Source organism: Ceratina calcarata, unplaced genomic scaffold (genome assembly GCF_001652005.2).
Source record: "Ceratina calcarata isolate Rehan_Ccalc_2016 unplaced genomic scaffold, ASM165200v1 scaffold154.2, whole genome shotgun sequence".
Taxonomy (NCBI): domain Eukaryota; kingdom Metazoa; phylum Arthropoda; class Insecta; order Hymenoptera; family Apidae; genus Ceratina; species Ceratina calcarata.
Window position 1 is genome coordinate 369,214 of NW_017136637.1, and position 14,227 is coordinate 383,440.

The 14,227-nt window shown below is 40.9% G+C and overlaps 1 protein-coding gene across 2 annotated transcripts in view; it reads left to right on the top strand.

The window, feature by feature from the left end:
* The window catches only part of LOC108632454 (netrin-1), a 35,946-nt gene extending 22,185 nt beyond the window's left edge, over positions 1 to 13,761 (top strand). Inside the window, exons 10-14 of one of the 2 annotated variants that reach the window (XM_026819585.1) lie at positions 7,414 to 7,581; positions 8,259 to 8,354; positions 12,444 to 12,512; positions 12,641 to 12,851; positions 13,074 to 13,761. In XM_026819585.1, coding sequence (XP_026675386.1) covers positions 7,414 to 7,581; positions 8,259 to 8,354; positions 12,444 to 12,512; positions 12,641 to 12,851; positions 13,074 to 13,218 — 689 coding nt within the window. In that variant the 3' untranslated portion in view covers positions 13,219 to 13,761. The remainder of the gene's footprint in view (positions 1 to 7,413; positions 7,582 to 8,258; positions 8,355 to 12,443; positions 12,513 to 12,640; positions 12,852 to 13,073) is intronic. The other variant, XM_018037063.2, reaches the window with a different exon arrangement.
* Positions 13,762 to 14,227: the final 466 nt, after the last annotated feature.

Genomic DNA, 14,227 nt, shown 5'->3' on the forward strand with positions numbered 1-14,227 from the left:
TGCCAAAACTATGTAAAAATTATGTGTGAAAAATTCCTTATGACCGAGAAGAACAGGTCGAACAATCATATAAACCTCGCTCCTCTATAATTATCATTTTTTCTAAAATATTAGACACAGATTTTGGCACAGAACTTACGGCTCGTACAACTTTAAAAACTGTATCTGATTAGACATTTATCGACCTCTAAACAATGCTGACAGATCGGAACCAGAAAATTTTACGGAAGAACTTGGAAACAGTACAATGTAACAGATAATAGAGGCTGGAACGTGTAATGGTCGAATTTAGGGATTACATCGGATGTTTGTCTGGCTATGTATATATCAAACGGCGTCATACATACTCGCGTACATAAGTACATATGTAGCGGATAGGTGGACAGGGCCGTATTTTGCGGTGGCTCGCTGGTGGCGCAGAAAATTGAGAGGGGTTCGCCGTGGGAGCCATTCGGAGTTCACTAACCGTGGAAATGGCACCCGGGCAGGGCAACCTATGTGACTCTCTCTCGGCGGAACGATCCAACGCGACGTTCTAACGGAGCCACGCGAAATAAAAAGGAGAGGGAAAAGATAAACCGGGACCGAATATCTTATGCTTCCACCCTCTTTGCTGCTGCTGCTGTTGCTACTTTCCCTTAAACCAGAGTAAACCTCTCTTCCGTCCGTAAAAAATTTACTCGGTTTCTCTCTACTTCGTTTAACCCGTTCACAACGTATTATAAAAACAAATGCGATATAACTCATAGAGTAATCACTGCGTAAAGAGTCACAGAGTAATACGTGAGACGTGGTTCGATACGATGTTTCGTGCAAATTATTGATACGGAAGTTGAAGCAATATTTGATTCAATAATTGATACAATATTTCGTAGAACAGAATTGTTAAAATGCTGCAGGTATCGTAATCGAAGAACGTTTTTTCGAAAAACTGTGCACGCCGGGAAAGATGCAAATGAGCCGTTTAAAAAAGGACGAAATCGTTTTCAATATCGAACGCGCGTACGCTTTATGAATGTAGAATTGTTCTGGGACGCGTCACCGATTAAAATGTACTCGTTATACGGAATTATTGCGAGCGACGCGAGCCTCGTAATTCAAGAATAATTAAGGGAACGATATGAAACCGCATGCAAATATTCATAATATTCAACTGGGGTTAAACTCTTAATAGCTCGCTGCTCCCAGTGCGAGCATTTTAAACAATTCTTAATGTCTAAGTACATACGACTGGCAAAGATGTCAACGACTATTGAAATATTATACAAGCTGAGTAAGTGAAATCACTCGTCCTTCATTACATTATACAGCTTCAGAGACGTTCACGTTTCAAATTGTTAGTGTTCGTTCATTCGGTAATTTTCACCTAAAATAAGATTCCGATTATTTATGTAGAATGACGCGAGGATTTAAACGAGGAAAAATTACGTGCGGAGAGGAGACGATTTCGTAATAGAATTTAAACCCGAGGATACGGTCGTACAGAAAAGGAATAAGCAGATAGGACAGGAATGTTACGGTGGCGAAAAATACGGTAACGAGGTGCGTAGCGAGTTGCCCTTAGGCATTGTTTCGCGCGTTCCGGGAAAAATCGTGGCCGAGACGATCTCTCCGAGATGGAAAGGGCGAGGATAGAACACGAGTGTAACGAGATGGTACGGGAACGCGAGGATGCAAGCGGGGAGAATCGAGCGCATAATGCGTCTTAGGTGTACAGTAGTTGTACACGAACCGGCGGCAGCTAGAGCTGAACCCGAGCTAACTATAAGAGCCTCTTCTCACGCGATCCACGTTTACATAAGATGGGCCACGACTCTCTTACCTGCACACACCATAAATTTGACAATGCCGTCGTCGAATCGAGCAGATCGATCCAACAAATATCAACAACTTCTCTCGAGTATTTATAGTGTCAAAGAGAGAAAGAGAAATGCATTCTTTTTATTATTCAATCATTCCGATTTCTGATTCGTTTATTTATGTATAAAATTCATGTTTAATTAAGAGAATATTATATATACATTAGATTGGCAACTAAGTGATTACGGATTTTAAATAAGAAGTCAATCGAGAAAATTTGCAGTCATTAAGTTGATAATCCAATACTACGAGCAATTGAATTGACAGTGGATTTTTGTGTAAAGAGTAATTTGTGAGAGGATCACCCTCGGTTAGAATCAGACCACTTACTCTCGCTACAGGTGGGGGTACCTGTAGCTGGAGACGCGATTCAAGCTTGATGGAAGTAGTCCATGCAACTGTTCCGACTATAAACCCATGAGGAATGGATTTTAAACAAGGAGAATGATGACGCAGAGAGAGGAAGCAGTATCATGTTCCATTGTTTATATAAAAATACGTAAATAACAATAACTACCAATTTTAAATATGAAATTATAAATACTTAGGAGAGGGAGAGAAAATGATGATTGTAAAACAAAGGGAAGAGTATAATGTTCTCTTGTAAACGAATCTACTATTATGTGTATAAAAATATGAAATTGATATGATCCATAAAGAGAACAATGGGAAAAGCAATAGTAATATTGTAGACGATGAAAAATCTGTGCGTAAGGGAATTAACGCGCGACGGCGCGCAAGGGTTACGTCTAGCTATTAGCGTAATGCTTGTACGTATGTACACAAGTATACGTATTTGTACTGGCAGACAGGAATGGCGGTACAAGAAAGTGAGTCACCATAAACGAGGCACGAATTAAGGCCAGTGTACGCGTGAGCGCGCGTGTCAGGACAATCGAACAATTGCAACCGCGATATGTAATGGCGAGTCTCACTGGTCAACGACCTTAAAACACTGTTCTAACTTTGTCTAATTGTTTATCCTAATAACGAATCGAACGAAGGTTCCGGGGGAAAGTATTAGGAATATCAAGAATACACTTCCTTTCCTTTGCTTCTCGATCTTTGATGCAGATCACGACGATACAGATCTGAACGTTTCAATCTTCCGATAACGTCCCTATCTATTTTAAGATTGTATGAGCCGTAAAATCTGTGCCAAAAGTTTAAGACATGTCATAAAAAGCTGTGTCCAATATTTTAGAAAAAATGATAATTATAGAGGAGTCAGGTTTATATAATTGTTCCACCTGTTCTTCTCGGTCATAAGGAATTTTTCACACATAATTTTTACATAGTTTTGGCATTTGTTGGACTGTACGTGACTTGCGACTGTCTACATGCCCTATAATTCTTACATTCGCATACTTTTTATTCTATATCTTAAATAACATCCTCAAAATTGACATTATTTCAACTTTAAAATATTCTTAAATCATGTATTAAGAATTATACAAAATTACAAAATTCTCTCATTGTTCCATTCATATTTTTTGATAAAATCAAAATTCTGTCATTCAATATAAGAATTGATGTAATAACTTTTTTAATAGACTCGCAAAATTTCTACAATTTTGTTCAGTATTTTATTAATGTAATATCAACTGTTAAAATTTCAATGGTTTGTCAATGTTTTTATGTAAAGGTCCGTGCAACCTTAACATACCAGCTGTTTTATAAATTGTAAGACGGCTCTCGATACCAGTTCTACAGAAAAGAATTTCCGGAAAAAAAAAAACTGACGTTTGATAAGTTGCATGGAATGTTGGTTCACTGTGCTAAATGGTTTAGTTTAGAGTTAAGAGAAATAAAAATTTGCACGAAGTAATAAAGAATCGACGTTTTTGCATGGACAATCGCTGTGTCAAATAGTTGAGGATCAGTGGAACCGAAATCTATACGACACTTGCGAAGTTTCATAGGATTTTTGTTTACGGTCCTCGCGATGATTCGAATGTCTGAAACGCTGTGTATCGAGATCCACTTTATAGTTATGATACGCGGTGTAGGTGTCGGGGAATCCTCGGCACTTGAGAGGCTCGAGGAGCCAGCAGAGGAGGAAGGAATTTCCTTGAAAGGGTGAATGTTTATATGAGAGAGAGATGAAATGAACGAACGCGGAAAGAAGGGGGAACCGTTCCGTTCGGGCTTCGACGGATCGAAATTATCGAGCAACCTCCGGCCGAGCCAGGTTTACTCGAGGGAAATCAGCCCGATAATCCGATTAATAAATTGGCTGGCATCCACGCACGGTACTAACACTGTACAGTGAAATTCAAAACCGATACACACGTTGCAATTTAAAGATTCATACGCCTGGTTTGCAGATTTGTTCCTAACAAAAGTGGCTCGTTCTCAGACGGATCCGAGCAAAAGCTCCTTAGTTGTTTTTAACGTGCAAAATATATCTGAAGAAGTCTGTGCAGATTTTCATGAGATTGCAGATTTTGTACAGGGAATTAAAAAAAGAAGTTTAACATTTGTATGAGACACACTGAACCGAGTATGAAAGAACTTTTATGAAAAAAGGTTCGACAAGTTGATATTGGAAGATACAAGTGCATCGTTATAATGGGATTATTTTATAGGAAATGTTTAACGAACGTGTTCAGTTTTGACTCTCACTGTATCGCACTCTTCTCCTGTTGTGCTCCGTTTAATTGACTATCTTTTTACCGTACGATCCATTTATTACTCTCACTATCACCCGTTTCGTTCATTCAAGTGGCTTTAATCTCGTGGGCGCAGAATTTACGAGCCTCGTTTTATTCTTCCTCTCCTCCCCCTTTTTTTTTTATCGCGTCGCGATATCGCGTTGGGGTTTAACGAGTTTGAAACGTCGAAAATGAAAATGCTTCAATGATAATTTTCCTTAACGATTTCATAATGCTCGAATATCTACTTTCGGTAAAGGATATTGATTGCGTATAATCGATTTGAAGGAGTGAAAAAATTTCGATATAAACTCACGTGCAATTAAATGTTGTTTCGTTTTGAATAATCAATTTCTAATGCCTGTCATGTTAGAAAGCGATGCAAACATTGAACATTCCCAATTAATATCGAATTTAATCGAATTCTATTGACACGGAAGTATGAACGATCAATTTAAAAATCAACTGTTGTTCGATTGATAACAAGAGTAGAATGCGACTTCTTAGAAACAGTGAAGTTAATACGCTCTGGGTCCAGATCGCCTGCACAGAAATAGCTTAGCCAGGCGATTCGCTCTCAGTAAAGGAGACGAGATATAAATCTGGTAACGAATTTGCATACTGAAATCACCCACTTGTTTTTTCTCGCAGCAGGTAGCCACGTTTGATGCTTTTACTCTCTTTCGCTACCTATGCCTCCTCCCGTACATATGCGCGTGTGTGCGTGTGTGTGCGCGCTGTACAGTCTATATAAGATCACACAGCACACCGTACGGTTTCGAGAAGCTGCCCTGTACGTATCAACAACATCCGGTGTGTACCCAGATTTCGTTTTCTCCGTACATGAAAGGCGAATAACGAAAATATACGAACCAAGTTTCAATTTATACTCCTGCCATATAATATACTCGTTAGATCGCACACATTTTCCCCACGATAATACACTTTAATAATGTCTATTATAATTTTGATGTTTTGCATATCTAATTTGTATCTGTCGTCGGAGACGTACGGTGGTAGGAGAATAATTGGTAGAAACGTTGGTAGATGAATCCGTGAGACGTTAAAAAGAGCATAGGCGTTGTCGATAGCGCGGGGCCGTTCTAGCGTCGAATTACAGTGAAAATGGAGACAGTATCGCGAGAGTCTAGAGATAACGTTTGAACGTCACGCGAAAACGAGCCTTAATATGCCCGTTGGAAAGGAAAATCGAGGGACGGAGAGTGGAAAACGGTGCACGACGCTTGACACGTTCCTTTTGCCCACTTAACTTATGCAACCTCGTGTTTCTCATGCGAGAGAGACACTGGAAAAGCGGTTAATTACGATTGCACTTGGAGCCCGAGTGCATCGCTCCGCGAAAAATCCGCGAGAGGATAGGAAGAGTAGATGGGAGGAGGTGCCCCTCGAAAACCTCTGTCGGTCGTTGCTCGTCTGCGTTTTCCCATTTTCCACCTTTCTTCCCTCGTTTCTCTGTTCTTTACCTCTTTTTTCCACTTAACTGCGATGGGTACATCCCCGTTCACAAGTTTTACCGTAGTTTACAAAAAATCAACACCTCCAACGGGTCGCTTTACGTGGAATCTCGTGAACGACCACGAGTACTTGCACCTATCCGCGTTCCAATTAATTAAAATCTGACACACGATCAGATTAATTTGAATATAAATTACGTACACATGCGTTACAGTTACAATCGGACAGAATGAGAATTGAGGAAAGTGGCCGAAGCTTGCGAGACTTGTGAATCGAAGTGTATATATGCACGTTACATCTCCTCCGCAAAAAACGCATCGTCGCAATTTTTTTCAAGCGGTGCCACTACTCGACGAGTGCGTTCGCTCGCCCGTGAACGGTTTCAACTGTCGGTTTTCCTCTTTTTCTTTAACCCGAGTATTTAGCTTCTTTTACACACGTCAGACGATGAGTCGATGAAAAATCTCGGGGAAAAATTCAAATTAATTCGAACTATGCAATCCGTATATAGCGAAACGAGTCGATGAACAGTGTGTCGTCGACAGTGTCTATCTATTTTTATTTGCGCGTATGAAAATTTCAGCAGAATCGAATATCACAAGTGAATGTATGAAATGAATCAACGGAACCGCAAATTGATTGCAAGTGTAAATATGTATACATGCATGCATGTGCGGAACGAGCGGATGAAAAGATGCGGTGAAAAAACGCAAATAAAATAAATTGCATGTATCTATGTATTTGGATCTGTATACATCCGGATGAAATTGTCTAAGGCGGCTTAAGCCGATTACCGAGGGAGCGAGGGTCAAGTTGGCCTTGCCAGGTTTCTTTTCCCCTTCGTTCGCCTCTCGTTCTCTTTTTTCTTTTTTTCTTTTTTTCTTTTTCTTAAGACGCTAAAAAAGTTATGGTTCATTAACGGGTCGAGTGCGTCAACAAACACTCGCGAGGGATCGGACCGAAGCAGTGCCTCGAAGTTATCGAGTACCTTCAGTTATCGGGAAGGCGAAAGAACATAAGCAATAAAAGAAGTCTGGAGAGCCAGCGTACAAACGACAGACCCCTGCCTCTCTCCGATTATTGTTTTCTGTTTAATACTTGTCGATCAACTTGACGGATGTGTTTCGTTTCGTGCCTCGACGGGCGGAACGGCGATCAAAAATTTATTTTCTAAAGGTTTCATAAAAAGGAAACTCAAGCCAGGATCGTGAGTTCTCTTTATAATTTTGCCCCGGGGCAAATGAATCACAGAAAGAAACGAACGAATCGTATACAGAACTCAGACGATAATGTGTAGTACTGTTGAGACCTGTTTTCATTTTCGAAAAGTTTGTATCGTGTTACTGCGTCAACCTTCTGCTCGATTTGGTGTACGTTTACGTTTACGCGTATGATAAAATGGATCTTTGTTACCTGGTTGCAGCGTGCGACTGCCATCCGATCGGAGCCTCTGGGAAGACTTGCAACCAGAGTACGGGCCAGTGCCCGTGTAAGGACGGCGTGACCGGTACCACCTGCAACAGATGCGCCAGGGGATACCAACAAAGTAGATCTCACATCGCCCCCTGCATCAGTAAGTACCCAGATACACGTACGTATGCATACCAGTGAGTACTAAAAGCTTCAGCGATTTTGAGGGACACCAAGTTCACTTCCAATCAATAGATCCCGAGTTTCTCATGCAAAATAGAACATTTACACAAATCAGAATTTCAAATGGAAATATTGAAATTTTATAATAATATCCTATTCGTTCATAAAATGATAATAAAATAAATAATTGTGTAAACGATTATTGTTAAAAATGAATCGAAATTGGAATGATAACGTGATTCGATAATCAAAGTCGCTGCAGTTTTGATTTATTTATTTATTTATTTCTCAAGTATCTCCCTCTCGAATACAGAAATAGACTTATAATCGTTTAAGCGGAAAGTGCCTGAGAAGGACGGCTGTTTCCCATATATCCCTAAAAATTCTCCTTTTCCGGATAGATTTTCGTGTTGTTTCCGTTGAAATACTTGTTCTCTAAGTGTTTTCGAGTGCAACTGATGCATGTTTCATACACTTAAGCGATACAAGTAGACTTATAAGCGTTTAAGCGGAACGTTTTCAATTCTCACTGTCAAGGCGAAAAAGTATAAAACAATTCCAAGCACGTTAAATGACAATGTCAGCTCGTCAGCAATTCTAATTATGATTGTACCATAATTGTGACAACGAATCGTCTGCAATTATGATAATTTGTGTGTGTTTCATTCTTGTTAGAGATACCGAGGGTCGTGCAGACCCAGGGCACGGCCGGGGAGGAGAGCGGGGAGTACGAGGACGACGACGAGGATCGCGGTTACGATGGACGAGCCGGTAAGTACGTACGAGTACTTATAGAAACTACGTGTAATCAAACACTTTCCTTCTCGACAAACTAATCCAATGTTCTTACGCATTATCCAGTGTTCGTATAGAAACATTTAATAAACAGAAATATTTCCTTAGTGAAATGTTTCGTGAAACTGACGTTCGGCTGACGGGTGAAATTGCAACAATGATTGCTCGCGGGAGAAAGATGAATGTCTGTCGAGGAGATAATTGTTGGTTGATAAATTCAGCGGTAAACGGTGTTTCGGGTGTAGGAATCCGACTTGTTCGTAATTTCCGGCGTAGTAATATTTCCGTGAACGCACATGGGTAAACGGCACGTGGCGTAACCGGAATGTAAGCACAATATTAATTTGGCAGAGACGAGGGGTGCGAGCAAGGAAGGGTGGCAGAGGGGCTGGAATGTCTAGCCGGTTGGTCGTAGCCTCTCAGCCACCCTAATGGCTTAATTAAAACTACCCCTCGCCCATTTGCTCCAAGTTTCCAACGACGGCCTACTTGCGTACGACCCGTGGACGTATACGAGCGCCGAGCCACCGCGCGACACTTCATCGTTTATTTCTCTTTTTTATTTAAACCACTCCAACGTTTGAACGTTTTAAATCGCGGGGCCTTATCAAATTCCGGCTTCAATTTCATTATTGTCGATACACCGCGCTGCCTCAAACCGAGTCGACTTTCTCTGAACTTGTTCTCCAAACGTGTTTCATCTCGCGAGAAGCGGGCCGGGTCCCGAGACTCGAGGATCGCGATTCCATCTTCGTTTCTTGTTTTTTTTGTTTTTTTTTTATACAATTATAATTTAAATCGGGACAGAATTGTATTCTGTTTATTTTATAAGAGTTGTATGGAGAATGTGGGTTGGGGTCAGGCCACGTTGGACACTGTTGCGCGGTCCTAAGCCGACGTTGGCCACTGTGAAAAGTGGAAACAGAAAGAGAACGAATCGAGAAGAGGGTACATTGTATGTTTGGTGAAACGGAAGGACCCTTTAGCAGTTTACCGGAGCGCGTACGCGCACACGCACACGCGAATAAGTGGACGCGAGCCTAAGCCAAGGGAGGAGAGCGCGCGCGGATTAACTCGCTCTGTAAACCAGACGACACGTTTGTTTCTGCCTTTACTTTAGTTTCATGCCGATGCCTCTTTGACGCCGTTGCGTTCATCGCTTTTTTAATACGATCTCACCTCGGATTGTATATCGAAAAACGTCGAGAATGATTCATCCACTCGGTGATCCGTGTATATAAATACATATCGACCTACGACGCGGAACGATTTGTTTAAATTAAGAAATTCAAAGTTTCTCTTGCGTGGCTCGTAGAAATTTTATACATTGAATTTCCCTATTTACATACACGTTGTAGGCCACTGGTATAGTTGGCAAAAGCATATACTCGTGTCTCTAGACTGGACTGTAGGTAGACCGAGAAGACGACGGTTCCTCGGTAAAGGAAATGACCTTTCGGTCCGCGTACTCGGTGCGACTGACAATCGATCTGTTTTTCGTCGACCATTAAAGCCGAACACGTGTTTCGCAAACCGAACGTTTCACCATTCTTACTTATACAATTTTCATAGGCGGTCTACTTATAGAATTATCAGTTACCATCTTTTCCGGACGGAAACGACGGAAACGACGGAAACGACGGAAACAAATCGTTTACAAAGAAATTCGTTCGATTCTTTGAGCCATTTTTATCATCGATGTACTCTTTATAAATACAAAAAAAAAATGCATTTTATTATTGTTTCTCTGTACGTCGGAACAGAATGATCGTATTCCGCCTGGAAAATTGTGTACTTAAGGTTTAAAATATTCTAACACTCTGCGCAGGGTATCCACGATAATAATTACCATCACGGGCCCTAAATCAAAGTTAATTACCAGCCGCCGCAACTAATTTAAATCGAGACTAATTGACTCACCCCCTCCACCGACGTCCCTCCAAGTAATTCTACTTCCCATTACTCTCGCGTCGCGTCTTCTAATATCAACGAAACTTTCCATAAACTCGTCTACACCTGAGAATTCCTAAATAACCCGCTCGATTACGTATCATCGAGACGCGATCGCTAATTTCAATTAGCATTTATACTCGCATCGCACGACGCTGGCTATTATAAATATTATAACACATACAATTTATATAATATCATTGTAGCGTTTCATACTTTACTTCCTCTGTTTGGATCGCACTTTTAAACCTAGTAGATATTGCTTGAAATTCGGCTTGAATCCCGTGATCTCGCAGGTAAATAAAAGGCCAGTTCATTGAACACGAATCAATTAGCCGAATTACGAAACGGCACGGATAGCAATCTCGAAACCCCAAGGCAGATACACTAACACCAAATAGTGAAGTGGTTGTCAACTCGTGTCTGAATGAAAAGAAGATAAAAAATTATTTTCTTTTTACCCAAACTATTTTATAGAAAAGAAAGTATTCATATCGATCTAAAAAATATCAATCATTGCAATATGCATATTGTGTTACTGTGATACTCTCGTTAAGCGGGCTTATTTTTGTTATCTCAATTACTATATTCATCAATCGACGTTATATGAATCATTATATGAGGCATCGTATCGATTATTGTATTAAGCATTACGTGAATAATTATTGTATGAAATATGGTGTTCACGTGTGGCCAGTATACGATGCAAATGGGTTAAGTAAAGGGGATGGAGAAAGGATTGGGAAACACTGTTATAGTAGGCTGTAGTAGCCAGAATCCACGAATCGATCGGAGGCTTGATACGGCAGGAACTAGCCGGGCCATAATCCGTTTAATTCCCGACTAACGAGACGTCCTTTGTGTCGATTAACTTGGTGCCAATCTGCTGTCAATCCGAGCTATGGCCATCGAAAACCGAGATCCGATCGATGCGACGGATCGATGGACCCCGAAATCAACTCTCTCTCCTGACCCGGCACCAACGAGTTTCCTGCAATTATCTCTGTACCAATCGCAAACGTACAAACCGCGTAACAGCGGTTTCAAATGGGCAAATCGAGTAGAGAAAATCTCCGTTCCAAGTGAAACTGAACACAAACGGTTTTATACCGAACGCATTAAACTGTTACGATTCAATTGCAATTGGCAATCGACTGAATTATCGGCATTCTCATTTGTTACATTTTTGTTACACCGGATGAGAAATCGAAGAATCGATTTAAGGAAACGCGACAGTGGCTGGCAGGAAAATCGAGGCAATTTCAACGAATAAAATATAAATCCTTTTTCTTTTCTACGTTTCATCTCGTTTTTTCAAATCCCGACAGCTCCGCGAACGGGCGCAGAATTTTCATCGTTCGTTACTTTTTTCTCTCTCGTCTAGCCGAGCTGCCCGAACGACTCCGGGCATCGATTGAATTTCGAACGAAATTCAAATCACGTTTAATTTGGTTAACCAACGAGCGAGGGGAAAAAACGTGGTGTACTAACATCGACAAGAACTTTTCAATTTAATACAATGTTTCAACTATTACCAAGATCCAGAGAGATTATACTATAAATATAGCGTAAATTATGGCATCGTATCAAACGTTGTATCAAGCGTCGTTACAATTAACGTGAGACATTGTATGAATTTTTACGATAGTACTTTGTCAATGAGAATTTAAAAGTCCATTCGTCACCCGAGCAGAGAATCGTTATGAAAACTTGCGAATGAACGCCGCACGGTGTATATTGAACTTGATCTCATAATATGTACACATAGTCACGCGACCAGATTTGATAAGCAGCAGACTGTAACGTGTGTGACGTACGGCATACCGGAGAAAATTAATTGCACGACTTCGAGACGAGATCACGGTTATGGTTATAGTTATACGCTGACCAGGCCGTTTCCGATAATGGATGGACAACGGCGTGTCGCGTTGGCTGAGAGTTAGATAATAAATGGATAAACGCACCCCCGCAGTTGTCACTAACGATAATCGATCGCGTTCAGCTTGAGATAAAACCGGACCACTTGAGATCCTGGCAATAATTCAAATTAAATCATAGAACCTGGTGACATTGAATGATCGATAAATTATTGTCTTCTGTTTTGCTCGGTTACAGATCAATGCGGAAAGTGTCGGGCAAGCACGAAAAGATTAAACCTGAACAAGTATTGCAAAAGAGATTACGGTAAGAATCCTATATTCACCTTAGAACATTTTTTATCCACAGGTTCTCGTAAATTCTTACAAAATTCCACGTTCGACACATGATTTTTCTGTATTACATTTTGGCTAATGCCGCACGTTTGACTGTAGCCATCCTGGGTAAGATAACGGACAGGCACAAAAAGAACGACGGCTCACCGACCGGGACGAGCGTGTCCGGCTCGGTATGGATACGTTTCACCTTAAACGTCGACTTCATCTACAAGAAGGCCGCGAACTCGAGGATCCGTCGCGGAGACGTGTTCCTCTACGTCCACTCGGCCGACCTGGCGTGCCGTTGCCCCAAGATCAAGCCGAACAAGTCAGTTACTTTCCTATTACTTTACGTTACATTCTCTATTAACTGCATTCTACATCATTAAACTGTATTCGTATCACAGATTATTCTGTACATTGTACACGATATCGCATATTGTGTATCTTTCGTTGTCCGTCGTGTATTAGTCTGGACATTTTCGATTCTATTTTGTAACGCAACGGACACTGGTGATAAATTAAAGATATATGGTCCGTTAAATTGCAGATCGTACCTGATCCTCGGGCAGGAGAGCGACGGCGGGGGTCAAGGCGGTCTGACGGTGACGCAGAGGTCGATCGTGATCGAGTGGCGCGAGGAGTGGCACCGGCGGATGCGCCGGTTCCAGAGGAGGGCGAGATCGTGCCATTGAACTACATAATTTTCCCGGCTAACACACACACACACATACACACACACGAGCGACGGGTCAGCCGAGGGAAAATCAGCGACGACCGGCGACGGGCGGGAGAAGAGGGGAAGCGAGGCGAGAAAATGAAAAGAGAACGAGAGGAAAGGAAGAGAAGGTACTAGAATTCGAGACGGTAGGAATAACACTGCCCGATCGAGGAGATTCTGTGCCTGGACGAAGCAGAACGTATTAAATTAGAGACTCATTTTCAATACTCCTATTTGATATTAATATACTCATTTTTTAACATTGAGTATTAGTATTCTCTATCAGTATTTCATATTTTTATTCGACGCTATGCGGTGTCCGATATTAATATACGACTATTCGATATTCCTATTTCACGTTAGTACTCTGAATTAATATCGTATATTAATATCGAAGGCACTTGGCTTAAATCGAGAGACAGAAATCAATCCGAGCGCGACGAAATTAAGGATGTATTGGCTATACAGTCCAATTAATTATCGACGCTGGCTTTTTATATAGAATTTGTAGGCGTTGATATCATTTACAAGAAAGATTCTATGCATTTTTCTTCTAATTTCAGTATTTAACGAGTTAAGTATGATTATATGGCATTTTATTGGCATTGACGAAATCCGACCATTCCACCGTCGAAACAGCGAACTTTTGACAAAAAATTTCGTTTTTCCTCAATAACTCCTAAACCGTTGATCGTACGGGAAAATTGCATACGACCTTTCTTGTAGAGGACAACGAGATCTACAATTTCCATATAAAAGTTTTTCGCTAGCGTCAATAGTTTACGAGTTATTTACGAAAAACGAAAAAACAGTTTTTTCTAAATAACTCGAAAACTATTGACGCTAGCGAATAACTTTTACATGGAAATTGTAGATCTCGTCATCCTCTACAAGAAAGGTCCTATGCAGTTTTCCCGTATCTCCAACGGTTTCGAAGTTATTGGCAAAAAATGAAAATTTCGCAAAATCTGAAGGGGTAACAC